The sequence below is a fragment of the Fusarium proliferatum genome (assembly GCF_900067095.1).
Source record: "Fusarium proliferatum ET1 genome assembly, contig: FPRO_scaffold015, whole genome shotgun sequence".
NCBI classification, from domain to species: domain Eukaryota; kingdom Fungi; phylum Ascomycota; class Sordariomycetes; order Hypocreales; family Nectriaceae; genus Fusarium; species Fusarium proliferatum.
In genome coordinates, this window is record NW_022194804.1 from 654,889 (window position 1) to 681,479 (window position 26,591).

At 46.9% G+C, this 26,591-nt stretch overlaps 13 protein-coding genes across 13 annotated transcripts; 8 read left to right on the forward strand and 5 right to left on the reverse strand.

Moving 5' to 3' along the window:
• Nucleotides 1–1,048: 1,048 nt before the first annotated feature.
• Nucleotides 1,049–1,534, forward strand: FPRO_12532 (uncharacterized protein; the record flags this gene model as incomplete). The annotated part of the gene is made up of 1 exon (XM_031224339.1): nt 1,049–1,534. One exon carries the CDS (start codon nt 1,049–1,051, stop codon nt 1,532–1,534), a length of 486 nt encoding a protein of 161 aa, XP_031089608.1.
• Nucleotides 1,535–2,072: 538 nt separating this feature from the next.
• FPRO_12533 (uncharacterized protein) lies at nt 2,073–2,426 on the reverse strand (the record flags this gene model as incomplete). Its single annotated transcript, XM_031224340.1, has 1 exon — nt 2,073–2,426. The coding sequence occupies one exon, from the start codon at nt 2,424–2,426 to the stop codon at nt 2,073–2,075; it is 354 nt and encodes a 117-aa protein (XP_031089609.1).
• Nucleotides 2,427–2,857: 431 nt separating this feature from the next.
• On the reverse strand, nt 2,858–3,199 carry FPRO_12534 (uncharacterized protein; the record flags this gene model as incomplete). The annotated part of the gene is made up of 1 exon (XM_031224341.1): nt 2,858–3,199. One exon carries the CDS (start codon nt 3,197–3,199, stop codon nt 2,858–2,860), a length of 342 nt encoding a protein of 113 aa, XP_031089610.1.
• A 1,026-nt stretch (nt 3,200–4,225) lies between these two features.
• FPRO_12535 (uncharacterized protein) lies at nt 4,226–4,941 on the reverse strand (the record flags this gene model as incomplete). Its single annotated transcript, XM_031224342.1, has 2 exons — nt 4,226–4,348; nt 4,399–4,941. The coding sequence occupies 2 exons, from the start codon at nt 4,939–4,941 to the stop codon at nt 4,226–4,228; spliced, it is 666 nt and encodes a 221-aa protein (XP_031089611.1).
• A 2,698-nt stretch (nt 4,942–7,639) lies between these two features.
• On the forward strand, nt 7,640–9,302 carry FPRO_12536 (uncharacterized protein; the record flags this gene model as incomplete). The annotated part of the gene is made up of 4 exons (XM_031224343.1): nt 7,640–8,350; nt 8,396–9,002; nt 9,055–9,161; nt 9,213–9,302. 4 exons carry the CDS (start codon nt 7,640–7,642, stop codon nt 9,300–9,302), a joined length of 1,515 nt encoding a protein of 504 aa, XP_031089612.1.
• Nucleotides 9,303–10,098: 796 nt separating this feature from the next.
• FPRO_12537 (uncharacterized protein) lies at nt 10,099–11,421 on the reverse strand (the record flags this gene model as incomplete). The annotated part of the gene is made up of 1 exon (XM_031224344.1): nt 10,099–11,421. The coding sequence occupies one exon, from the start codon at nt 11,419–11,421 to the stop codon at nt 10,099–10,101; it is 1,323 nt and encodes a 440-aa protein (XP_031089613.1).
• Nucleotides 11,422–12,017: 596 nt separating this feature from the next.
• FPRO_12538 (uncharacterized protein) lies at nt 12,018–12,944 on the forward strand (the record flags this gene model as incomplete). Its single annotated transcript, XM_031224345.1, has 1 exon — nt 12,018–12,944. The coding sequence occupies one exon, from the start codon at nt 12,018–12,020 to the stop codon at nt 12,942–12,944; it is 927 nt and encodes a 308-aa protein (XP_031089614.1).
• A 341-nt stretch (nt 12,945–13,285) lies between these two features.
• FPRO_12539 (uncharacterized protein) lies at nt 13,286–14,299 on the forward strand (the record flags this gene model as incomplete). The annotated part of the gene is made up of 1 exon (XM_031224346.1): nt 13,286–14,299. The coding sequence occupies one exon, from the start codon at nt 13,286–13,288 to the stop codon at nt 14,297–14,299; it is 1,014 nt and encodes a 337-aa protein (XP_031089615.1).
• Nucleotides 14,300–14,734: 435 nt separating this feature from the next.
• On the forward strand, nt 14,735–16,372 carry FPRO_12540 (uncharacterized protein; the record flags this gene model as incomplete). The annotated part of the gene is made up of 1 exon (XM_031224349.1): nt 14,735–16,372. The coding sequence occupies one exon, from the start codon at nt 14,735–14,737 to the stop codon at nt 16,370–16,372; it is 1,638 nt and encodes a 545-aa protein (XP_031089616.1).
• Nucleotides 16,373–19,168: 2,796 nt separating this feature from the next.
• FPRO_12541 (uncharacterized protein) lies at nt 19,169–20,580 on the forward strand (the record flags this gene model as incomplete). Its single annotated transcript, XM_031224350.1, has 3 exons — nt 19,169–19,571; nt 19,623–20,057; nt 20,114–20,580. The coding sequence occupies 3 exons, from the start codon at nt 19,169–19,171 to the stop codon at nt 20,578–20,580; spliced, it is 1,305 nt and encodes a 434-aa protein (XP_031089617.1).
• A 524-nt stretch (nt 20,581–21,104) lies between these two features.
• FPRO_12542 (uncharacterized protein) lies at nt 21,105–22,096 on the reverse strand (the record flags this gene model as incomplete). Its single annotated transcript, XM_031224351.1, has 3 exons — nt 21,105–21,235; nt 21,285–21,379; nt 21,426–22,096. The coding sequence occupies 3 exons, from the start codon at nt 22,094–22,096 to the stop codon at nt 21,105–21,107; spliced, it is 897 nt and encodes a 298-aa protein (XP_031089618.1).
• A 2,600-nt stretch (nt 22,097–24,696) lies between these two features.
• Nucleotides 24,697–25,152, forward strand: FPRO_12543 (uncharacterized protein; the record flags this gene model as incomplete). Its single annotated transcript, XM_031224352.1, has 1 exon — nt 24,697–25,152. One exon carries the CDS (start codon nt 24,697–24,699, stop codon nt 25,150–25,152), a length of 456 nt encoding a protein of 151 aa, XP_031089619.1.
• A 1,081-nt stretch (nt 25,153–26,233) lies between these two features.
• On the forward strand, nt 26,234–26,563 carry FPRO_12544 (uncharacterized protein; the record flags this gene model as incomplete). The annotated part of the gene is made up of 1 exon (XM_031224353.1): nt 26,234–26,563. The coding sequence occupies one exon, from the start codon at nt 26,234–26,236 to the stop codon at nt 26,561–26,563; it is 330 nt and encodes a 109-aa protein (XP_031089620.1).
• Nucleotides 26,564–26,591: the final 28 nt, after the last annotated feature.

The following is a 26,591-nucleotide window of genomic DNA, read 5'->3' on the forward strand; positions in this document are numbered from 1 at the left end:
CGCATAGCAGATCAAGTTATAAGTTTCTACTGCAATAGAGCATAATGGTCAAGAAAGTCAATAACGCAATTATGTCTATATTGCATTAAGATGCTATACCTGAGTCAATTACAGGGATAATAGACTTTATTAGGCTATCATATATATATACTTACTTATAAATATATCATTATATAATTAGAGATTATTAATAATTACATGTCCCCTGGGGTTTAGTATCGATATAAGGGACCTGACCGTGCAGGCCGTACACTTGAAGGGAACTGGGAAAATGGAGTTGCGGGACTAAACACGTTTAAGCGAACAAATCCAGTTACATAGGTAGTTTCACAAAACATATCCTAAAGAAGTAATCACAGAGTAGGGTCTTAGTAAATTTTAAGCTTTCGTGCCTGCAGTAGATTGTCTTAGAGGCAATGTACCTTTTTTCCTGTATAAATGCATGGTCTAACCTTGATTAGACAGCTTAAGCGAGCATAACGCTCGGTATTGCATTAACCGATCTTTCCCACACATTGCTCCGCAATCACCGATATCTACCGCTCCCAAGGACCTATGGTTTATTGGGGCCATAGCGCAGACCATCATTGTGCCTGCTCTCACCTGAAAACAATGTCCCCCATATTTTTTTGTTTCATATTGTGTAGATTAGTTAAAACGAGTATTCTAGCTTTAGTTGAAAGAGCTTTGTTTCCTTCAATTGAAGGTGACCATCGGGTTGACCTTACCAAGCTAACTGGCCTCAATCTGACCAATCAGAGAGGGCTGGGCTGCTCACAACGCAACACTTTCTTTATTCAAAGAACGAGCTTGTTCATGACAAGGGCTCACGTCAAAGGGCTTTGGAAGATGGTGAACAGCATGTCGGTTCATTCACCTGCCAGTAATTGCTCGAAGATAAAACCCAATCCTAGGTACGCAATAAAACCCCAAAACCAACAATAACACCTCAACTTCAATCAAATACTGCATTTCGCAATTATCAGTCCAAACATCACGTTTCGCGACACTTCTATCCTCACGCTTGAACACTTCATCATCACTCAAAATGTCACCGTTCAAAGACCCAAACCCCCGCCAAGACGGCAAGAAAGCCAAATCCTATCCCAACCCAGACAAAATGGATATAGAGGGCTGGTTATCCACACTTCCTCCATCAGCCTGCTCGCCACGCACCATGCCCCAGTCTACCCAACACTCTAAGCGTTTCGGCTTCCGAGATCTTCTCTGCGCCATCTGGCTAACCATCGTATCTATCTTTACCGTGATTAGCGTCTTTAGCAGTGTCGACATAGTGAAGATGCTAGCTTGGAGACACCGCGATGATATTGTTCTCTCTTTTTACTTCAAGTTCAGCCAATTGTTCCTGCAGAGTTACTTCAAACTGGCCCAGTGGAAGAATTCCGCGAACTATGTGCCGGAAATGAGATACTGGGGCATTATGGACTTGCGACCGGTCATCTCCCTGTGTATTGTGCCTTGTGCAGTTATCTATGGAGTAGGACGACTCTTTGATCACTTGTTCAAGAACTAGGTGGGGGTCTACCAGGATGAAGAACGGGGGAGTTTCGAATGGTGTTAGTCTTTATCTTTTTTGAGCTGTTTGTGTTTGCTAAAAGTGCGGTTTGTTTTATTGAAATAGTGGTTTAGGATATTATAATAGAGATCTAAATATTAGTGCGGTTTTATTTTGCCCTGACTTTTCTGTTTAATAGTTCCTATAGATAAGCTTTTATATGTGCAAAAAATGCAAGACTGTATATGTTATTTTAATGCAATCAATCATTCTGACTTTATTTGTCTTATCTATCTCAATCTCTCACCGACACTGTGAACAAGCCCTACCATCACTAACAAACTCATAGCGCCTGTGGGCCCATCTTCCGATTTCTAAGGTAGCTAATAGGTCAGGATGAAAAAGGGGCTGCTGCAATTGGTTGAATGACTGTCGCCTGGATCCACAAGCGCTGCTCAATTTCGTAACTTTGGATGATCCTTTTGACTCGGCCATAACAACTTGAGAATGATGCGCGCCTATTAGGCCATGTCGCTGACCTCAAAAAGGCCGGCAACTATCTACCCCAGAACCGCTTCCAAAACCCCTTCTCATTCGCAGCCCTGTCTGGACGCCACTTCTCGATGATGGGCTGTCGCCAGTTCGAAAGCCACTCTTCCATCACATCATCATAGAGATATCGGTCCGTCATCAGAGTCCTCCATAGTGCGCGGCTGGATCGTAAGTGCACGGCATCGTACCGCCATTCAAGAGGATATCCCTCTTTTCCTTTTCCGGTAATTGAGAGTGGACAGAGGGTGAAGTAGTAGAGGTCGTATTCGGTCCAAATGGCGCGGGTGTCGTCTGGGTTATCTTGGCGGAACTGCTGGAGCTGTCGGCCGAGGAGATACGGATCTGTGTTGCTAATCATGATGGTGTCGGATAGTGAGTTGGAAGGTTGAGAATTGGTTGGGAGCGGACATTTCCCATCTTTATCGCTGATTCTTCTGTTCACGAAATACACGATGCAGATTTCTTTGTCTCTTGTCGATTGTTCTGTGACAGTGGTATGAAAGCCAGACTTATCGAGGCGTGTTCATTGTACGTGAACCAGCACAGGACATCAAGCCCGCTCTTTCAGCCTGGTATTAGAAGCAAAATAAAAAAAGACAGTGGCACACTCGTAGGCTAAATCAGAGACCTACCAGTTCAGCGACCTGCCAAGGCGCTGCGTTCTCACGCAGATACGCAGAACTCGCCCTCATTTCCACTTCGTCGATACATCACGCATATTCGACAGGGCTGGCATGAGAAATAGATAAGGATTCAAGTTCATATCGTTATATTACCCCGCGCAACTATTCAAGGCTTCAGCATGTTCTCTGCTTGCAAGCGATCTTGCTCGGTTAATTTGAAAAGCGATGTATCGTATGTTGATGGCGACTGTTGTCGTTCTATTTTCAGCTTCTCGTGATGATCCCTGAATTCCTCCTCAACCTGTTTCATGTAATAACCTTTTTCTTTTGCTGGGAAATTTCTTTGTAACCAGTTCGGCTCTGCTTGCTTGGACTCTTCTTTGCTATCCTTCTTGTCGCCTGCTTGCTCAAATAGACTTGCCATGCCTGTCACTGCGACTGCATAGAGCGTGCCGCCGATGAGGATGCTGGCCAGGGTTTCACCTCCTTTTCGTGCTTTTGGTGGCATGATGAGGGTATTTGGAGAGGCCTCTTGGTTCAGTGATTTCAACGGTCGGAACCAGAGATTTTGGGTGGTTTGTGATGGAGAGTTAAGTCTATGTTCTACTAGAGACTCGCTGGGATTGTAGTGCGTGATGGCGGTGTCGCTTGATGATGTGAGGATGTGACTGCTCAGTTGAATGATGAATGAAAGGTGGGGTTGGCACAAAGCAATTCTGAGACTTGCAGGTAGGGAAAAGCTCATCACTGGGCTCCAAGGAACGGATCAACTACTCTTCCGATCCGTCGCATGACATGACAGTAAAAAGGTTCATGCTGTGGAGTAAGCGCTAGGTGTAGAGCGAGAATAGCAGTGCAGGTCACAGCTTGCTACAGGTGGAGCTCATCTGATTTATTTTGTCAGATAGCCCGAACCTAACTGTTATTTCTGACCACATTGACAGGCAAAAAGGGTGGGACTTGGACCATGAGCGTCATTGACATCTCGGCAAGGAAAAGTCCCTGCACAGAACGGCCAGTCAACCATCACGCGTGTTCTATTTCTTTCAAGTGGCCTAAACAGATAACTTCGATTCAGAGGCTCGACTCGACAAAGTCATAATAGTTTTTATTTTGCATTTATTTTATATCATCTTCAAGCCGCTGGATCAGAAGTTCAATCAATCATCCGATATCTTGTACCATTCAACTTGCAACTGAGCAGTGGGTAATTACAGGTAGCTCCGTTATGTTCCTTGACATAGTTAGCTCTAATCTTTTCGACACCTTGATTGGATAACATATTGCAAGTTAGGGAGAAATGGTAGGTATACCAGTCTGATTGCGATAACTGAAGCAACATTGGGGCTGCTTCATGCAACTGGAGTCCGGCGCCAATGGCGAGGAATACCATGCGCTAATGGATTGTTGGATCAGTCTCGTGGTTATTATGAAGAGGCCATCAGCACTTTAATTTTGACTGTAAAATTACTATATACATCGCCATTCTCGATACTAAATACAAAACGAACATTTCCCTTGCAAAGCAGGCTCCTTACCCACTCAACTGCTTGACAACAAAAGTTGTTCCAAGTTTCTGAGTCGCCGCATCAGTCGGATACTGAAGGTGCTGAGCATTGATACCAAACCCATGCGTCGTATCACAGACTCCATCGCCCTAACCACATTAGTAAACAATCCCAAGTCCCAGGTCTGATGTGAACTTACAAAGATGCAAACATCAAGCGTGCGAGAGATCCAGTTCTGGGGAATACCCCCTCCCCCAAAAGCCTCAAGCCCATTAACATTCTTCGTCGTCGTTCCCCCATTGTTATCAACATTGCACGCCAACCCGCTCTTATGCAACGGATCACCAATCAGGAAGACCCCCTTGACAGCATCCCCAGCACTCCCCGTCAGCTGCGGCAGCGCGTTCACAGTCGCCGCAGCGCCCTGGGAGTAACCCTCTAGAATGAAGCATTCACTAGGGTTGGACGCCAAGACACTGTTCACCTCGCGGATGATGTCTTGGGTGCCTTGCGCGGAGTTTTGGTCGTAGCCGGCGAGGTACACGGTGTTGTAGATCTTGCCGCCGGGGAGTTGGGATGTGATCTGGGAGTTCATGGTGCGGAAGCCAGCCGAGGGACCTTGGATTTCGCCGGTGCCGCGGGTGTTGATTATGGTGTAGGATGTGCACTTTGCGGCTCTGGGGTTGGGCGCAGCGGCTGCGCAGCCTGTGAGGGCGAGGAAGGTGATGAACTGTGAAAGCATGGCTAAGACTTGGTTGTTGCTGAAGGTATGTGATGAATGCTGGGCAGGACTGAGATTGAAGTCTTCAGAGCCTTGATACTTATACAACACCATCATCTATGATCACTGCTATCATCCACCATCTCAAACAACTCCCTCGCAAGAATCCCCCAAGTTGTATTAGTCCCATTCCCTCCGTTTCTCTACCGCACTTGCTCGGCACACTCATCCGACCGCACGTGGCAGATCCCTCTCGGCACATCATCTCGTCTCCTTGCATTTCAATGCCGTGATGACTCCATATTTTCCCCTTTTACAGTTGGGGGCCGATTGTATTGGCTCAGCTACGGGTTTAAGTCTGACCGTGGCGTGGGGACTGACTCGCGTTTCAACTGACTCGGGGTGTCTAACCGAAACAACTCTCGCTAACCGGAAACGTTCGTCGATCATGGCTGTCTATAGGGGTTTGTTCCGGGATCGTCTGTGTCAGGCTCACCGGACGTAAAGTCAAAGCGCACCCCATAAAATGCTTAGCCCCGTGTTTTAGGTGCGAATAGGGTATCGGCCAGAACTCGGCCCGAGACTTCATTCAACCCAAGAGGCTCGAACAAGGTAGCTCTCTCGGCATTCAGGTCAAGTCATTTGAGGTCCGTTTTTAATGTCTTTGCGCTGGCTTTGCGCCTCTCTCATCTTGCGCATTGGCAGATTCTTTACTTACCATCGTTGATAACCCCCCTGATATGCCGTATCGCCGGCTCCGTCTCTGACCAAGAGTACCACGACTGGCGAAAGATAAGCACTGCCTCCTCCCGCGACCCGGGAGAATAAGCGGCCGGCACATCGTATGCATACAGGTTCGGGTTCTCAATGCCCGGCCAGATGTGTTTGTTGTCCTCCTTGACCATCTTGTACAACTGCAGTACCTGGCGTTTAAGCTCAGCAATCAAGTCCTTATAGTCGTCTTTCGCGACGATATCCGCCCGCTGTTGAAGGACATCGCTCATAGCCTCCTCCTGCAAATAATCATATCTCTCTTCCCCCTCGCATTGGGTTTTCTCTGTAAAAACCCCTGCATCGACTCTAGATCCTTCAGTAGACGAATCTTGATGAGCGTCAGGGCCATTTTGAAGGAAACGTCGTAGGATAAAGGTTTCCCAATAACAGCCTCGAATGCATCTTCTCCCTGAAGATCAAGGAACGGCAAGCTCATGTCGCGCCAGTCATAATTGGAGCCGCCTTTCATTGCATACCACTTGATAAAATCGTAGGCTTCTTGATCCCTCCCAAGTCGGAGATACAGCCCAGGAACTTGCGAGCGGACGCTGAGGTTGTCGCCTCGGCAGAGACGCAACATCTCAAGAGATTCTCGGAGGGCAATCTCGACGGCTTCTCCGGTGCGGGCATTGAGAATAGCAGTGATGTAGTCGTGACGAGCCTGCATGTAGGGACGAGTACTCTTGAAGAACCAGAAAAGGCATTACTGCATTATCGAAAGGGTTGCCATCAGTGTCGTGGCCGGGATTGGCGCGTAGCTCGGTTTCTTCCGCAGTGAGTTTGTCCTTGGTCTACTTGATAGGAACGCATTGGACCTTGTGCCTTGGCCGGTCTGTCTTTTGGTGAGGTTTGCCGCAGCACTTGACGGTCTGGCAAGCTCCGCAGCGGAGAAGGTTGGGGCTTTGGAAGCCAGCTGGGCAGGGAGAGTGGCTGCAGTGGTTGTAGGGGAGGCCGAGATTCATGCGCGGCATTTTAGGCAATTATATCTATAATCAAGGGATTCTTTTGGTATCTCAATGCTTGCTCCTTGTGCTGTGACGATCGTACACTTGAAGGGAGACGTTGAGTGGGGTCACTCCTTTTGCTATGACGGAAGTGTCTGGACCTGGAATATCGTTGTTCCGCAGCCGACCCCACAGTCTCTGTTGAGGGCTCGATTTTTTGAGAGTGGATCGTAGGTGGCCTGTCTTACCTAGGGTAGGCAGGTTTAATTTAGAGCAACTGCAGCAATGCTGTAAATATTCTGGTCTTACTTCGGATAGCAACTCTCATCATGGTGCCATTTGTTCTCATACTTGACCTGTAATTGGTAATAGTGTTGCCCAGGCTATTTTCTCAACCTTAGCGAGTTGCACTTCACATCCATCGGTTTGGACGTGATGTTTCCCAAAACACCTCACATACAGGACCTGCACTTCCGGGAATCAAGCCTTGAATCTCACAATTGAAGCCGACGTGAATTTGGTCATAATCAAGACGTCGTATACTGTGCCTTACTAACAATCGAGTTCAAAATGCGGGGTAACGTTAGTAGAGCGGCATATACGACTGGGGTTCTATGCATGCTCTACCGTATTGAGACATCAGCAGATCACGGAACTACCCATTCTGGGGTAATAAACCAGGAACGCTATTACACTTGGTGAGTTCCCCGCGTAAAGTGTCATCCCGAGCAGGGGACCTGCCTGAAGGGAGCTACGGCCCATCATCTGATGATGTTGATCGACAACTTCCAGGCTTAGTGAATGCAACCTTACGCGGGGCTTTAGCTTTTGCTCGGCGCTCGTGCTAGACTTTCACATGGAACTCGCTAATCGGAGCGCGATTAACTCTATGTCTTTAGTTGTTTAGAATAAGCTTAAATACAATAGGATTACTTCTTGTATATTGAAGATAGTTACTACTTGAACTTTATCGCCAGTGGTTCATCAATTCCCTCACCACCATGGTAGTTCTTCGAAGCTTGGCCGCATTGAGTTTGGCCGTTGGGGCTAATGCTCTCACGTATAACACTTTTGATGGTCCCGGCTTCCCAGCCTGTCAGAATGTCTCAGCTGTTCGTGACGCCACTAGTGTCAAGGACATCCAAAACATTGTTCAAAATGCCATCAAGGCAGGCCAGAGAGTTCGCGCATCTGGAAAAGCACATATGTGGTATGACACAATGTGTTCCGATGACCCCAACACTGTCATTGTGCGTACAGAGCAGGTCAACAAGATCTATGATCTCGACCTCGACGCTGGCACTGTGATGATCGAAGCTGGCGTGACATTCCTGCAGCTTGCAGATTACCTGCACCAGCGCGGTGCGTCTGCGGGATATACGCTTGTCAATTGGAACATTACTCTCGCCGGATGTGTAGCCATGGGCGCGCACAGATCCTCCATTCGGGAGGACTCCATGGTTGCGGCTGGTGTTTTGGCTCTGGATATCATCGATGGCAACGGCGAGTTGCGACACCTGGAGCGTGATGATAGTGATGAGTGGCTTGCTGCCTCGACATCTCTTGGTCTCCTCGGTGTGATTGTGAGAATGAAGTTCAAGATCTATCCCGACTTTAAGGTCTACGCCGACCAGAAGACGCTTGACGAGGCAGATGTTCTAAACGGGGATATCTATGGTATGATTTCGCCTTATGCCACAGCCAATCTTTGGGTGAGTACTCAGCTATACTTCTTGACCGGAACTAAATGACTTTAGTGGTGGCCCCATAAGAAGAAATTCCACTGGCGGTACTACGACGTCATTCCCACCAACAAGAGTGACCAGGAGGGTTTCCAGAATACATTCTCAATAACCCAACTTGAAGCCGGCGCCATCACAGCTCTCTGGAACACCGGAAAAGGCGTCGCTCTGTCTAATCTCCTCGCAGAAGAGATCCTCTTCGGACAATGGGAAAACCCCAACTTTCGCGAAAAGACAACCAATGAGCCCATCACCAAGTGGCCCGTCTATGGCTGGAACTACGACGTTCTCATCGGCGGTCTTTATCCCGACCAAAAGCCAGTTTGGGAATACGGTATCCACGGTTATACTCTTGAACTTGCATTCCCCGTGACTCAAGCGAATGCAATGCTAAAGAGGGTTCGTCAGCTTTTCGATAACGAGGCCAAGAAGCTTAAGTTTATGGCATCGACCTACAGAAGCGGCATCAACATCAAGTTCGGCAGACCCTATTTCGATCTTCTGGGTCAGGTGACCTACGGTACTTCCGATGGCGCCGACTGGGATAAAGGCGCTATTATGTTGGACTTCCCATCTTACAAACCAAGTATTGGCGACGGACTGCGATACAACGAACCATTCTGTAAGTTGGTTCCATGGATAGGTAGGAAGCGATTTAGCTGACAAGTTAACAGATCACAAACTTGCGGAAACACTCATTGACGAATTCCCGTGTCGTCCGCATTGGACCAAGAATACAAGAGAGGTATTTGAGCGCTCTGCTAAGAATCTTGACCCTGATGTAAGTTTGCTTCCACACTGCTGAGACCTGGATGCTGATATTTGCTTGAAGCACATTGCTCGTTTCAAGGCAGTCAGAGAGAAGTTTGACCCCGATGGTATCTTTCGAAGTGTTGTTGGTGAGGCGATTGGTGTATATTGATGACTACGGCTTGGATGAATGCCTTGCCGTGTCTGTAGTTCAGACTTTAATTTTTCTCGGTGCCTATTTATGCGTTGATGCGTTGAACAACGAGGCAGAGATTTGAGGTAGAGATGGATCCGTTTTTATTGTCTGATCTAGCTTATGTGGTAAAAAAGGTAGTTCTTTTGCTCACTCTCATGAGTTTGTTGCAGGCACTACACTTCTAGCTTCAAGTTTCGTCAATACGCTTAGGGATGTCAATCTGGCATCACGATCAGGAACTTATAGTGTTTATGTAGCTTCAGTGGGCGGGAAGATGTTCTAATAATATCTTCAAACACTCTAGATGCCCTTCGATGGAAGAGAAGGACATTGGAGGGCTCAATTTCGCATGCGCTCCAGGCTTTCTATTAAATGTTGTCACTCAATAGTGTTTTTACTCAGTGTTTTGTGTTAGATACAGTCAAATAATAGATTCAAGTCAAGACGCCACGATGAGAAAGAGTGGATCTGCTGTGGAAAGAAGAACTATGATTGGTCAAAAGAACGGCATACAAGATCATTATTATTATCCACGGGCACAAGCCAACATTACCCTACTATGTCCTTTGTCATATTCATAACGTCACAAATTCTAGGGAACAAGAAGTTTTGAAGACAATAAATCATTTCTGCCAACTATGGAGTTTCCTAAATACTAGGAGTGCGCTATCGCTGCATAGAGAAAGTCTAAAGTAGTGTATCCTATTCCTGTAGGTTAGGGTCTGAGGTCTCTAATATTTTTGTCTCGCAAAAACAAATGCCGAATGCAGTCTCACACCGCCCATGTGCGGCACCCGACTCTTCGAGTTTTGCAAGTGATTCCCTCCTTGGAATTGATGTAGATGACCTTGGGGGGAGGAATGCCGTTGAAAGAAGTCGAGTAGTCGGGCCCATAGGCAGCGGGACCATAGACCCAGACAAGATGATCCGGAGCAAGGACATCGGGAAGATCAACAGTCTTCTCCTTGCCATTGGCGTCCTTCCCAAGGATGATGTCGGAGCTGTCGCAGCTGGCACCATACAGAACACAAGGCTTCGTCTTCTCAGAAGGAGCAGACGTGTGCCACTCGAAGGAAATCTTGTTGGCCTCGTTCAGTCCGTGGAGAGTGCCGACGGAGAGAGAGACACGTGATACGGAAGCACCGGCGGTATGCTTGGAGACGTTGATGACATGGGTCTGAAGCCATCCAGCCTTGGAGATGAAAGCGCGTCCGGGTTCGGTCATGAGGATCAGCTTGACAGGCCAATCCGCGAAGACGGAGGAGAAGATGTCGATAGTGGGTTTGTTGTACTCGGCGAACGAGGGGGAAGTCTTGGTCGAGATACCAGCCCATCCTCCACCGATGTTGGCCAGAGTCATGGTGATGCCGAGTTCGGTCTTGACACGGTCGAAGACGCCACGGAAGAGCTGCGCGAACTGGAGGAAAGCGTCAGTAGCGAGGTTCTGGGTTCCAGGATGACCAGAGAGACCAATGAAAGTCAGACCACGCGCCTGAGCTTCCTTGATGATAATGAAGGCCATTTCGGGATCGACACCGAACTTGGCAGAGAATGGCTTGTCGGAACCCCTTCCAGAACAGATAAGACGACAGAAAGGCTTGAGTTCAGCGAGAATAGTGTCCATATCGCAACCCTTACGCTTCGCAACGCGACCAGCTGCCTCGAGCATCCGATGGACCTGTGAGGTGCTATCAACAGCATAGTACTGAATACCAACTTCAATACCCCACTCCAGCTCATTGGTAGGAAGATTGCAGTTCCCAAGAGAGATACGCGCGGGATTGACACCTCGGCCAACAAGGGGCTTGGCTTCACCCTTGGAAGCACAGTCGAAACCACATCGCAGCTGGTCGTACACGTCGGTGACGGGGTTAGCGGCGCAGGCTTTGACGGCGCCGAAGTGGACGACGTCGATGTTGGCGGTGGATGGCATGGATGCTATGAAGTCGCGGACGGTGTCTTTGACGGTTGCGACATCGATGACGAAGAGGGGCTTTTCGCGGAACTCGAGGGGGCGAGCGTTGTGGTGCTTGAAGGTGTTTTGGATGCCGGGGGACATTGTGGGTGGGTAGATGATGGGTGTGGAGGGAGCCATGATGGACAGACAGATGGGATGAAAGGTTGACTGATCTTTGGTAAAGAGTAGTAGTGAGAGGTTCTTGATGGTGAGTAGAGAGTGGTTTCTCGGATGAAGGTTGTTGACAAGATGTTTGAATCGAAGACTTTCTATCCCGGATTAAAACATTATATATGGAAGTAGAACATCTGTTAATTCTCATATTCAGTCACAGTGGCAGTTTTCTTGTTCCAGTGGCACTTCATCTTGTTCGGTGCTTCTGACTCAAAGGGTATACCAGAACGCGGTCTGGCAGCCTTGCTTGGTTCGCAACGCATTGGCACCTACGTTCATGTGTTCATAGCCCCTTATCAGCTCAGAGATCCTCAATTACCTTGTCCTTTGTTCTGACCTTACTTCCATCGAATAGCTGCAGCAGTCATGCCTACAAATATACAACAGAACATGGACTTCTTTCATATAACTGGCAAGAAAGTACAAAGATTATAAGTATCAAAGAAATACCGAAAGCTTGGATATAGCCCTCACACACAATTGCAACTCAATCTGAGCACAAATCTTCAAAGACAAGACAGTCATCTCATCTCCAAACCCTGCAACTTTCAACCGCTGTGATGGAGCTACCTAGAAGTCTCGACGTCTACAGAGACGACAATCTCATCGTCCAGGACTATGACGGCATTTTTGCAGTCCCTCGTCCACTTCCACCTCTTTCAACTGACACACTTGTCAAATGCATCTTTGACGCCTACAGGAATAACGTCAATGTGCGCCTCATGGCTCTCACAGACATTACCCCTTGTCTCTGCGCAGTTGCTCCGATTGAGCGTATTCAGGCTGGTATGGTGGCTATGGTGGTTACATCGGAAGTGGAGTATTACAAGTTGCTGAGAAGCAATCTTGAAGACGGCCAGCCGCGATCAGCTTCTTTGTCAATCTTTTCAATGTACAAGGACTCATTTGACTTGATTGAGAATGCCGGGACTATTATCCTGGCCTGGAGATTCTATGGAGTTGAAGACTCCCCGTTCCTTGATCGTCAGGGCAAGGTGCTTCCCCTCAGAGCTAACACACACCCAGACCTGTCTTATCCATCCACGAAGTCTAGCCGCCCTTCTTCGATTTCACAAAATGAGAACAACGATGCAGCTGAAGTCAAGACTCTGAGACTTGAGTTAGGCCAGGCAAGAGCCGAGGCGCTCAACAACAGGATTCTCAAGGACTACATGCAGGCCAAGTGGTTGACAACCATTTATGAGTGCGAGGACCAAGTGGGAGAGCGACGAACTACCGAGCTGATCAAGAGGTGCATTGCGACGAGATTTGAACAGGCACAGAAGAAACACGGGAAGCCGCGGAAGATTGTTCTGTTGGCTACCGAGAAGCATGTTGATACCATGGCGGAAAAGATGACCAAGGATAAGGACGAAGAGGCAACGAGACCGTTTACAAGGTATGACTATGAGGTGTTTGTTCGGACGTTGTTCGCTGCTGTGAATGCGATTTTGAAGGATGAGGAGAAAGGGGCGAAGGGGAACTAAGTGCTTAGCTCACAGAACAGAGACGTGATGGGAAAGATCGCGAGGGTAAATTGTATTTTAGCAGATACGAGGGACCTGGGGATAAGACAGTATGGTTATTTGTTAGCTGGCCTATTACTAAAAATTGTCATTGTAGCTTGTGAGAATGTTGTTCGAGAATTGGTGTGTTCTATTTACTTATGGCTCGCGTAGAGGGTGGCATTGCTGACAAATAAATCAATCGGGGACAAAGAGGAATCTCATTTGCTCATTTTTTGCCGACCCCAGCTTTTTCCTCCTCACCACTCCACGGCTCCACGACTCAACCTCCCTGGCTCTCTACGCTTCTAAAATATAATGAGATGGACATGATTTTAGACGCGAGAGTACAGCCGCCATGGAGCGTGCTCGAATTCACCTTTAGTGCTAAGGATACCGACACCGAGTTTGTAGTAATGTGCAACTACCGCCAGTTCATCATTCACGCCTCTGCAGACAGCTTATCCCAGTCCCCGACCTTGAAAAATAAATATTTGTTCTTTTTGAAAGTTGCCGATAACTATGAGCTTGATGGGTACACACTCGAAGACTTTTACGACTGGATTATCGAGCCACTTTTGCCTGAATTCAGACAAGTTCCAGAGATGACTGCACCTTTGACGTTGCAACACTTTCTCTTCCCTGAGACGCGCAGATATGATATCCGAGGGGACGGAGATAAGTTAGTCGTTTTTCAGTCTAAAGATAGCAACGAGGTGACATCCATATTCGGCATCCACCTGCCAGAAGAGATTTGCGCGCCTTGGGCTTGGTACGATCCGAAGGACGTTCATCTGCCTGAGAAGAGGAATACTCACGGGCCGCCATCTTACAGGCCTTCTAAAGTTCTTTTGAGAGGTGGAAAGGGCGCCTTCTTCAAGCCTATGAGGCACGGAGACGAGAGATCATTCATCAACGAGCTTGACAGATACAAGAGCATACGCGATGCGCACTTGCCCGAATCGCTTCGGATTTCGCGCCTCATTGGGCTGGTGCGAGATGAAACAGGGGGGGTATTTGGTTTGCTCTTGACCTATATCGACTGTGGCCACAAAACATTGTGCTGTGCAGCAGATCCGCGGACGGCGAGGGAGCTTAAGCAAACATGGACCCAGCAGGTGAATGATACGCTCCAGCAACTTCATGCTGCTGGTATCGTCTGGGGAGATGCGAAGCCCGATAATGTACTTGTGGACCAAAAGAACAACGCATGGCTGACTGACTTTGGTGGGGGGTATACAAATGGCTGGGTGCCCAAGGAGCTGTCGGGAACGGTAGGGGGTGATTTGCAGGGCCTGAGGAAGATAACAGAGTTCTTACTTCGTGAAAGTCTATAAATCGCAGACTGAAGTCTACCGACCGAGACTGCAGTCTTTATGGCGATGGAAAGGGATTCATTGCAGCCGATGAATAACAAATGTTATTCAAAAGATCGGAGACGGAAAGACTAGAAAAGCCGACCCAACAAGACATTTGGCTACTCACCTCATCCTGTTACCTTGCTTTTCCAGATAAATCACTCTTTGGGCTCCGTTGGGTGAGCTCGGAGTCGGAAGGTCATGTTTCGCGAATGCGGGGTTGAAGGCTCCAACAATTGGTCGGGCGACTTGTCAGCACTAACCACAATGCAACTCTGACAATCCCGCCATTGATAACTGCTGCCTTGATGAACATCCGTAAGCTCCGAATTTCTCTGGTGATGATATAAAAACGCCATATTCATCTTAAAAAAGTCAAGGTGAGCGCATAAGCTTGACTCAAATCACGACACAATGCCGCCCGTTGAGCGCGGCTGGATCACCTTCTTGGTCGACCGCGTCTTTGGATGGTGGTCCGGCTTACCCAAAGAAACAAGCAGCTACACGACCGAATTCATCCAAATCCCAATCAACGATGTAAAGCTCGCTGCAAATCTCTATCAACCAACCACTCCCCCTCTCGGCACAATTCTCATCCGCACATCCTACGGTATCGCACCGCTCATGGCTCTTTCAAACGCACGCATGTTCGCTTCACGAGGCTATCAAGTCCTCCTCGCCGCCTGTAGAGGCACAGATCCCTCCGACGGTCAGGAAATCGTCCCCGCGGTTCATGAAGCACAGGATGGTCTTGCGACTGTGGCTTGGATGCGTGAACAGCCTTGGTACACTGGTTCTTTCGCCACGTATGGAGGATCATACCTTGGGCACACGCAGTGGGCTATTCTGACGGACCCACCGCCGGATATGAAAGCTGCTGTTATTAGTACCGGCCCAGTGGACTTTGGTGCTTTTACTTGGGGGACCGGGGCGATGGAAACTCATATGATCGCCTGGGCGGCGTTGATGACTGCTCCGAAGCGGGGTATTACTCCTGGCTTGCCGTACATCAGGAAATTGCCTCAAATACTAAAGCCGGTGTATGACTCTCTGCCTTTGATGGACGGTGTAAAGGACCATTTGCAGAATAAGGAGCCACCTTGGCTGGAAGAATTGATCAGCCAAAGTGATACATCGACTCCGTTTTGGTCGAGGGCTAATCAGAGTGTTGCACTGCAAAAGGTTAAGATTCCCGTCTTGCAGTCTACAGGATGGAACGATAGCGTTTTGCCGATGGTCATGGACCAGCATCGTGTTGTCGTGGAACAAGGAGCACCGACTTTCCTAACCGTCGGCCCATGGTCACACCTTGGCTCACAACAAGGTCCAACTTTGATTGAGGGCTTAAAGTTCTTTGATCACTATCTCGTTGGTCGCGGCGCGGCTCCTAGAACATCATCTTGTCGAGTTTTCGTTACAGGATTGAATGAATGGCGAGATTTGGCCAGCTGGCCTCCGCTTGCTTCGTCCATACAAAGCTTCTACCTATCGCCCAAAACCCTGAGCAAGGAACAGCCTGAGCTTGCATCGGTCTCGACCTTTACATTCAACCCTAATAACGCAACTCCTCCCATCGGCATGCCTCGACCTTTCGACGATGTGCAGCCCGCAAACTATAATGATACCGAGCTCGCGAAACGCTCTGATGTTGCGGTATTCGATACCGCAACTCTCGAGACAGATTTAGAAGTCTGCGGCAAGCCTACAATCGAGCTTCATCATACCACCGATAATCCACACGCGGATATTCTAGTTCGCCTGAGCGAAGTCAATAACAGGGGAAAGTCTACACGTATAAGTGATGTTTATAAGCGCCTAGATCCTGTGAGAGGTCCTGAGCCGCTCAACCTTGCGTTGGTGGACTGCGCACATGTTTTCCGCAAGGGGAACAAAATCCGTGTGATCATCGCTGGTGGTGCACATCCCGCCTATTTGCGCAATCTGGGAACGGGGGAGAATCAGGCATATGGGGCGAGGACTGAACCGGCAGTTCATACGATTCATCATTCGAAGGAGGCTGTGTCGAGACTGGTTTTGCCTGTCACGGCTTGAAACTACCCCTGGATTTGGTCCGGCTAGTTGCGTCCGTTATGATAATAAAGCTACAGGTGAGGAGCAGGTCAAGCTGGGTGCCTCCCCCTAAACGGGCAGCAGCTAATTATGATACTAGATCATAGCATATTTCTGTAATTGTACGGTTTAAGCCATCGCCATGCTCTCCACAATACAAACCTTTACCGTTGGGAGGAGTCAGTTGCACGTTGCCGGATGTGTTGCTTGTTTGTGTTTGTCTGAAATGTGGTTATTGGTAGTTATTGAATGCGTCCATCATGTAAACTTCAGAGCGCTTACATCTTGTCATAATAAAGGAGGCAATGGTCAGTGACTTCAGGTCGTAGTCATAAGCACCAGTAACAACACCAAGAAACCATCCATTACCCACCATAAATCGCCGCCAGAATCAATCGAGTCGATTAATAACATTCTGCGCCACTACACATTTCATAGATATGGAGCATGGTTGCCACGACTTCTTCTTCCAGCCGTAAGAACCAGGGGACAAGTCTTAGCGCAAGTATCACATCTTGATCTTTCCATCAGGCCCTGAAGTTTCATCCCACAGCGACCGGTAGCATGTTCATTGCAATGGCGCCTGCAAATTGAAAAATCCACTTGGAATAATCGTTTTTAGGCTTCTTTTCTGTTGTTATCAGCTGAATGTGTGGATCTGATGCCGTGGTAGTTGTAGATGTTTGTTGCGGGGAAGCTTTGGTGGTGAGTCGAACAAGGATTCCAATATGACAACCTCGCTAGCAAAAAACAAGAGTGGGATAGTCCACCCACTACAGAGAATATGTGATCTTGCGCGGACTTTGCGGAGGTATCAACGATAAAAGGTATCTTCTCGATGTTAAAAGTCTAGTAGAATTCACCCTGCTATCGGTATGTTAGCTTATACCTTCAGGCCATTAGTTTCATCCCTATCGCTACATCACCAGGCTTTGTGCCAAGCTAGACTCCGCTTCTGTCATTGTGTGCCGGGACTTGGCTGGAATTTTGAACACCAGGGGAAGTGGTAGGACTGTATGTTTCAATGACACGATGCCGGGAACAGCAAGCAAGATCACATCACTGACGTTTTTCAGAACACGCCATTTATTTACACAGAGCACATTTATCACTTTTATCAGCACATGATTTCGGTTTTTGGTTTTAATTTTTTTTTGGTATTTTGTTGTTTTCTAGGTTAAGATATATTTCCTCCGCTTCCAATACCTCCTTTTTTTTATCAGGTTTTATATTTTTGTCTTTTTTTTGGTGTTTTTCGATTTTTCGTATCCACTTGTCACTTGTCGCTCATGCCTGTATGTATATCAAGTCTTCTCCGATGGCGCACCGATCTTCTGATGCTTCTCTTGTTGGGTTCTTTTTTTTGGTGTTTTTATTTTATCGAAGCCACTTGTTGTTCATGCGAATCTTGGTGCCGCTTATGTGATCGTTAAATGCCCCACATTACCCCCGCGACCTCATCCCTACAGACATTAACAGCTCGCTCTAAGCCTGGACAGGCTAGACCGTACCCCTCAGTTCAGCTCCTCTACCTTACTCCGCAAAACTGCAGATTGGCACCAACTAGGTATCAATCAAAGCGGGGTAGTGTAGCAAACAAGTCAATAACTGCCCAATTGGACTGCTTATGGCTGAGAGGCTGTAATGAGTACATCATAATAAAAGAAACTCCAGCCTTGACATAAGGACTTAATGCCGGATGTGGGCCTTAATATATAAATAAAAAATCAGACTGCTGCTTAAAGTATTATATAACCCCTAAACTTTTATTAGCTACTATATACCTAAAGAAGTAACTGCACTTAAGAGGCTTATAAGAAATCTTATTATTTGAAATACAGTTTCTCTACAGAGAGTTAAGGGAGAGGCAAGTTAAAAGTTAAATCTTTTTATAGCCCTCTTGTGCGGCTTTGTTAGAACCCGTTTATTTATTAACATTATTTAGTGTCTAGGTAATATACGCTTATTAAGTAACAGTTATACTTGTGCCATTTAATACGTTAATTTCTAGATATCATCTCGTCTTATTATAGTTTATTTAGACTTTTGGAGTTATAGAGGGATTATTGGTTTTTGGATATGCTGTTGCCGATGGATAGCTGCAGGGTAGTCGAGTTGGACTTGGTGGGATTCTCATTGACGAAGATAAAGTGATACCGTATTGTCTCCTAAATAACCCTGCTACCTAATAAGATTACTATGCAATACTTACAGCCTCTCGCGGCTCAATTAAACCATCAAGCGGTCAAGTCTATTCTCTCCAAGACGCTATTTTGTTCGACTTAGAATTCCCTCCTGGCCGAGATACCGTGATTGCTAGGAAATCTCACAGTTTAACACCGGTCTAGTCAACAGGAAGCAAGTTTATAAGGCATACTGGCCTTAGTGTACCGTGTGTCGACAATATCTAGGCCAAATGATGCCGTGAACATTGAATTATTGGTGCTTATTAACTTTTCGCAAGGTACATTTATTGGATCCGAAACACATTGATAAAGTCCTGTCGCGCGTCTTTGTAATCAAGACTGCGAGTGGTGACGAACTGACCGCTTCTTCGTGGTTCTCGCTTGTTGTCCTTAGACACGTATGAGTGCATGAAAGTGGATGTGGGGACGATAATGATTGGAGGCCAAGTGCGCCATGTGGTGATAGTGGGGGGCTTGAGCTTGATACCCGAGATACCAACGGGCATCAACCTCAAAAATTGTTATTTTCTGCTTTGTTTCCCAACATAATTCTTCCAAGTTCTCGTGAATTCATTCTTGACAGTCTGCGAGCATGGACAGTTCGCCCCGGCTGCCTCTCCAGCGGCGGCACGATCTTGCCGTTGTGAAACAACAACTCGTCGTCGTCGTCTCCGTTGCATCAACACTCTTCGTGCTATGTCCGGAATGGCTACAGTTCTACAGAAACCTAGCCGTTATCCCTCTTCTAGCTTGGCTTACGGCCAAAGGCTTCGATCTGGTCATCATGCTGAATGACAAATGGGACAATGCTCCAGCTATGGTCAAGTACTTTGTTCCTATCGACTTTCCGCAGATCACACCTCCATTTGAGAAGATGCGAAGTCTGGGGAATAGACAGTTGGCAGTTACGAGGACCAAGTTTCGACATTTGTCTTCGGAGGTGAGGGCTGTAGTTTTAATGGTGGTGAATTGGGTCTTGGCGCAGATTAGTGGCGGTGAGTCAGTTTAAGCATCAAAGCAGAGTCCGAGCTAACTTATGGTTCTAGGTCAATCCGGAGTCGCGTCGCCAGTTTCTGAGGAGAAGAAAGCGAAGCCTGCGCCGAAACCCGATGAATGGGTAGCGATTCTCGTCACAACGCCGCTCATCAATGACGACGCCGGCATCGATTTCGGAACCAACACCATCGTAGAAATTGGTGAAGTAATTACCTGGGACCATACACAGACAACATCTCTTCCGGCCATTCTTCCGCCGTCCACTTTCCAGGTTCAAATGAAACTCTGTCTGGTCCCCAAGAGCATATGGCATTCCCGTAAGACCGTCCTGGAAAAGTTCACAACAGGGCTTTACTGGAGCCATCAGCCAGGACAATCGGCATGTCAAGGAGAACAATGGGATGAAGATCAGATTCGAAGGATCTCCAAAGTACAATTCATTGGACACGTGGAGAAGCACAACAATATTGACAAGGTCAACAAATGTAAATTATTAATCTCTCTACGCTGTTTGCAAATATTCCTAACCCCCCAAACACAGGCTTCGAGAACCTTTGTGAAGGATGGAACGATGTCAACATATACTGGAGCGACATTGACTTCGCTATCGTCTTCGCTTCCCTCCTCGTCGGCACGTCCTCAAATGAGACATGCAAGAAACTTTTCGATCAATTCTCCGTCCTGAGAGTCGAAAAAGCCAGTCGGAATAAGGAACTCAACCGCACGCGCTTGGGTGCTGGTGCAGCCGTCTTGACACTGTTGACTGGGGGCTTGGCTGCTCCTATCACGATCCCGATGATGATGGGCGCTGAGATGACAACGTCGACACACGATCGGTATTTATGGAGCGAGAGGACGAGAATGTGTAAAGAGCTTTTGGGAAGATATGAGAAACTGGAGGCCATCATTGAGGTGCAAGAGACAGAGGCCCCGAAGGCTATTGATCCAACGCCCTTCTTTTCGCCGAAGACTATGGAGTCGAGCTGGTTTGTTGATGATTCTTGGTGATGGGAGGTTTATGGCATTCTCAGGCGTTATGGATGGGGAAACATAGAAATACAGATACAGAGAGATTAAGTGCTTAGATTGTTCCGACATTTTCTTCAGGTTACTAGGTTAGAGCCACTGACAATATCAATGTTGCTTTAGGCTGAGAGCGAGATATCTTACTGGAAGCGCTGTGACTGTAACAATTCATATCAAGCTCTCTGTAAGAGTCGTACAAAGTCTAAATTCGCGAAGGGTAAACGTGTGTAGTCATAGTCACAACTGTTACTCACATCATCGCATTTGTGAGACCTGCGACAAACCCAACCTCTATCACATGCTATGAGATCTATTTTATCAATTACCAAGACAATTTCAAAGAAAACGCAGAAGGAAAAAAGGAAACGAAACAAGCAAATCAGTAACCAGATTAGCCAAAGAGATCCACCGCTCTAACAGGAAACCCAAGCTTACATCCAACAACCCATTTCACCTTCATCCTCACTTCCTACATCAACGAGCCATTGTCCATCCTCTATCGTTTGTCAAAAAAAAGTGTCTTGTGGCGCGTCACTCAGTTTGTATGACTTGCTGGGTTGTGAGTGCAGATGGACCATTTCATTAGCGTTCCGGTCTATGAATTTCTTTTGCAAGTTGAACGCAGCCCTGGGAGCAGCTGGGAAAAGTCAGCGATTAATATTTTATGGGGAGTACAGATAACATACGAGCAGATTGATAGTAGAAGAAGAAGTTTCCGATGTGGTCCTCACAATCAACAGCAATGTACTCCACGTCGAGAGTGTCATTTGTCCTGGTGTAGCTGCAACATGTTAGCCAAGTACATGCCTTTCTAAGCAGAAACATACGTGGTTGCGTGGATTTGACCGGAACCATCCCGTTGAAGTACCTCGTTGTCAATGACGAGAGTCTCGTTGCTCTTATCGTCGCTGAACTCATCGTTGCCCATCACGCCAGGGCCGGTTTCTCTCGCAACCTCGATAGCGACTTGGATGCTCCCCAAGGCCATGATACTCTCAACATCACTGATGGAAAGGGCATCATCCGTCTGATACGCTGCGTTGACGTTAGTCATGTTGTGATCTGTGGGTCTCGTGGTAGACTTGCCAGGATGTCTGATGTCTCGAAAGACGGGCTTGTAACACTCTGACGAGCCATCCGGAAACTCGCGGTGACAGCACGAAATAACCTCGTTGTACTCTTCGTCTTCACGCGCTGCGCTAACAATGTATCTTCTTGGGATAACTACATTATCGAAAGGATTGCCGTCGATGTAGATGGAGACGATGAGAGTGTTTTCGCCCGGGAAGAACTTGAATATAGATGAGATTTTAATGCGGATGGCAAAATGTTTCCCAGCTTGGGACTCAATGTGGCATCTATTGTGCTCGACGCCTTGATGACCAGTTGAATCAATGAAAGGCGGGAAATCCTCGGGCACGGGTATGTGCTCTGTGGCTGGCGTACCATCCACTAGAATGGAGACGTTTATGCCTGGGATAAGGGGAAGGACAGCCATTGTGGAAGGCAGAGGAGAGTGTGAAAAGAAAAGGGTATTGAACGAAGAACTGGATATTGAATAGAGGTGACTGGTCAATACTCCGTGTCAATGTTAAGGGGATGACAGGAAAAGAGAAAGCTGGTGAGTAGATTGATGTCTAGGTGCAACGGTTTCTAGAATGGGTAAGATTCTGGAAGGGATGGAAGAACCTTAAGAGGGATCGACTATCTCTGATCATGGGGCACAGAGAGCCGTTACGTCACATACTGTCCCCTGACCATCTTAGCTTCCCTGCACGGAATATGTTTCAAAGATTGGGAAACGTGAAAAAGCAGTATGTGGCTTACTATTGCCAGTTATCACAGTTTCTTGGCAAAAGCGAACGTATTCATTGGAGGAACTGGTACTTTGTGGCTTGCTCACCAGTTTCGATAACGGTTGAAGAATGCAAATTCACGAGCCAGACGGGCTTGGCGTAACCATTGAGTACGTGTGGCTTGAATTGAACGCGGTGGATTGTTGTTTACACAGTCACATTTGAGGTTATGATTGGCTATCCCAGAGGAAAAGAAGAAGTGGCTTGGAGCAGATGGGCTTTTGCGGGGATATTGCCAGGGTCAGGGTGAAAGCACCAATTTGTGTGAAGGAAGCGATGTTCACTGTCTTGTTTACGAGATCTTGCCAGGGCTGCAGCTAAACTCAGAGCATTGAGGAAATTTGTGCACAACTCGGAGGATGGTGTTGCTAAATCTCATCTGTGGACTGGCATCTTTAAACTTGCTGCTATCACAACTAGTGCAATACAGTAAGGAAGTATACTCTATTTTGATCAACGTAAGCCACAGGATGAAATGTATTCTTAGAAAGCGTTATGAGAAATAGACTAAGAGTGTTTATCAGGCGCTAACGTACAAGTCAACGTGTTCCTCACGTTCTCATCTTGACATACAGTACACTTGAAGAATAAGATATACTGTATGTTGCTGAAATATTGCCATCAGCCAATCACATTTACTTCTCCACACAGCAAAGACAGTAGCTTGGTGCAGTTCACAGTGCAATAGCAACAGAGCGTTAAAATCGATAGATCAGAAACGGCCGGGCGAACAGCAGTCAGCACATTATGGCGGTCTCGCTTAGCTCAACAAAAGCAACCACAATAGCAAGCAGTCCCTGGATCTTCCATCATGACCAGTATCAGCTGCAGGACCCTGAAGACCAGCCAGCCAATACTGTCAGAGAGCATGGTTGCACAGACCTTGCCAAGAGAGGAATTGCAAGGTATGCATTTATTTCGACGAGGCCCTTTTGGAAGCAACAAATGTGGCTGGGCGTAACTTGAAATATACCAAATGGAAGAGTTACGTCATGTGAATGAAAGCTTTTGTGCACGACACATCGGGATAAAATTAATAAAATAATGGGTAAGACCTGATCTCCTTGATCGTAAATATTGAGCGACTGAATTGCTAGCTTCTTCACATCACTTGCTACATAATCTGCAGTCACGGGCGGATCATCGTGGAACGGGGGTTGATACTCATCCCGCTTTTACGATTCTCAGCTATTCACTTGGTTCATCCCAAACACTCAATGCAAATTGACATGCTCATAGCTGGACTGGTAAACTAGTACTCTTCGTATCTTGGCATTACTTCTCGAGGGGGCCAGTCTCGGTAGCGAGGGTTAAATGAATCCTAATGCCATGAGTCTGTAGGAGCCCCCAAACGGTTGTACGTTTTTTATGGGCCACTTCCCTTCTGGGGGATAACCCCTATCTGCAGGCAAGATAATATCTTATCCTTACTTATATCTCATCCTTACTTATATCTTGCCTTATTGTCTCTAAGGATCTATAAGTCTAGTTATAGGCTACTTAAAAATAAGACTTATTTTATATAGATTAGAATGCCTGGTAATTTAGGGGTAAATCTATTTAGGATGGTATGTAGATCCATAGGGAGAGTAAATAGAGGGCCTTGAATACAAATATGCTCATCAAGTCGAAGGACTCTTTTTTACCTACCATCCTGCCCTGGAATTCTTTGTTCTAAATTGCGACATGTGGTATTTACCATAGCCCGTCCCACAGCATCACGGTTTCACGCATTGCGGGTACGGACAACACTGGCGTCACGCCGATAAAATAGCCATAAAATTCATTGAATGAAGACTCCCTCTCTCTCTTCCACGTCCCTAACTTTGCATCAGACAAAAATATGGCCAGTGTCTTTGCCAAGCGCTGAGTTCTTTGTAGCTTCTGCACGCGGCAACTCCGTCAAGGACTTTATTAATAGATTCAACCAAGAGCTCTTTGTGCCAAGTTGACAAAAATAGCGTAGCCGTTCTGGCAATGGGCAATGATGTGAGCCACAAATACATCATTCACCTCTTTGATCCAAGGTGCGACACGGCCTTTCAACTTAATCAAACATTGCAATTGAAGGTCCAGTCCGGTATTAAAGATTTGATGAATTGAAGTCATAAATCGTATTGCTACCCGGTTGTCTTTCGTTGTCAATCTGACCATCACAAGAGTTCAACTGCTCCAGTCATATTAAACAGCCATTTTACAGACTCAGAATCCTTGTACATATTGTTGCTTCCACACTGGCACAATGTATATTTCTCAACAGCCTATTTCTCCACTCATTCCAAGCTTTGAAAATCCCCATTCCGCCTCAGGAAGACTTAGTACTTGCGCAGCAGAACCTGACATCGACATCAAGGAGAAGGTCGACACCAATGATGAGCCCCCAGCATTGCCACGACGAGAGCTCATCAATCGCCATTGGAACGTTGTCATCACCTTGACAATACTTCTCTTCATATTCGGCCCTGCACGTCCTGCCAGTATAACAAGGCTGGATGAAGATGTCATCCTCCAAATGGCCCATCGCATGAATAACCTTGCTGTTCCATGCCCCGGGGACCTGGCAGTGAATGTCCAAAACAATCCCCCCCTTAATACAAAAACCGTTGCGACGCTCAAGGATTTCGAGAAGCAACCTCAGAAGTATTTACAACAAGGCCATATACTATACTGCAGTCTGATTAACCCGGATTCCCCTTAGTCTAATGACCTTCATTACGTCTACGCACTGCCAGATGACACCGTCAAGTACCTGTTACTAGGGATGAACAAGTCTGTTATTGATCAACCTGTCGTTGCCCCAGTATTTGGGCGAAGCAGACAAATCTCGCTTGTTGAAAAAAGAACAGCGGCGCAGGTTCGTAAGGATCATTAAACGAAAGATTGAGGAATTGTTTATTCAGAAAGGCCTTGACTGGATGAAGACGTAGCGAGTGGGACTATTTGTTTACCTGGCGGCTCTGATTGAGCTAATGTTCTTATAGACTAGACGGGAACAAGGCAAGAAAATGATCTTGGAGCGAAAGGGGATATAGCGACAGTAAGAGTATAGGAGGTTACAAGCTAGAGGCATAATCTATATATAATAGGCTCCTGTAATTCAAGGTTAGTATCCTATGAAGTTCTGCACTGCCTCTTGAGCTTTTCCCTTTTCCCTGTGAAGGAGACATATCAGACAATGGCATAAGTTTGAGATCGTTAAAATTCGTCTTTAAATGTTAAACATGCTAGAATAATGCTGTGAGGTTGAGTTTGGCAGGTTTGGTAAAGGTCAGGGATGATATTCCCCGCCTGGAGTTTTTCCGGGGGTGGAGCAAAGTTGATAGTGGCCAGTCCTGCCATTTAAAGACTTCTCTTCAATAGGCCGTCTCAATAACTGCGTGATGTCGGTCAATTGTCATGGTTACTTTTTCCATACCGCTTGACCAATTGTGCATCGACACAAAACGACCTCTGAGTCAAAGAGAGTTGTCATTGATGGAATTGGAAACAACATCAGCCATGCCTATTGAGTTATTAGTGAACCAAATACACTTCACTACTTGACAAGAAGAGTCATGCAAGCGACGAAGTGAATGTCTGGTGTCAAATTACTGCCTTCGTGAAGCCTGTGACTTCAATTCACCCGTTTCACACAAAGGCGATATATTCACTTGGGTACAAAGTCTCATGGAAAACATTCTATCATATATAAAGTACAAATAGCAGAGCATTGAAACATAATCTCCCCCACTACCACAACACCAGCAACAACTCTTGCTCATCTGAAGTAATACGCAATTATGCCTTACAGCTCTAAAAAGAACACTTATATTCGCGGCCGACAGCTGCAGCTCCTCTACGTGCTGCACAAAGATATTCCATATCCCTACGCAGACCAGATCACCAGTGAAGACATTGCCCTGGCTAATGCGCTTGAGCCCTGCTGGACGCACAGCCTCGCCTCGCCTAAATATGTTCTCACCTATCCCTGGGAGTGGGTTACAAAGAAGGGATCTCTTGCTGCTATGCTTCACAGCTTCCATATAAAAGCCAAGGAGCTGCTCGATACTCAGCCGCTGCTTAATGAATCGGATGGCGAGGTGAAACTAGACGTACACGATGCGATATAACTTTTTCAGAAGAAAAGACTGCATCAAG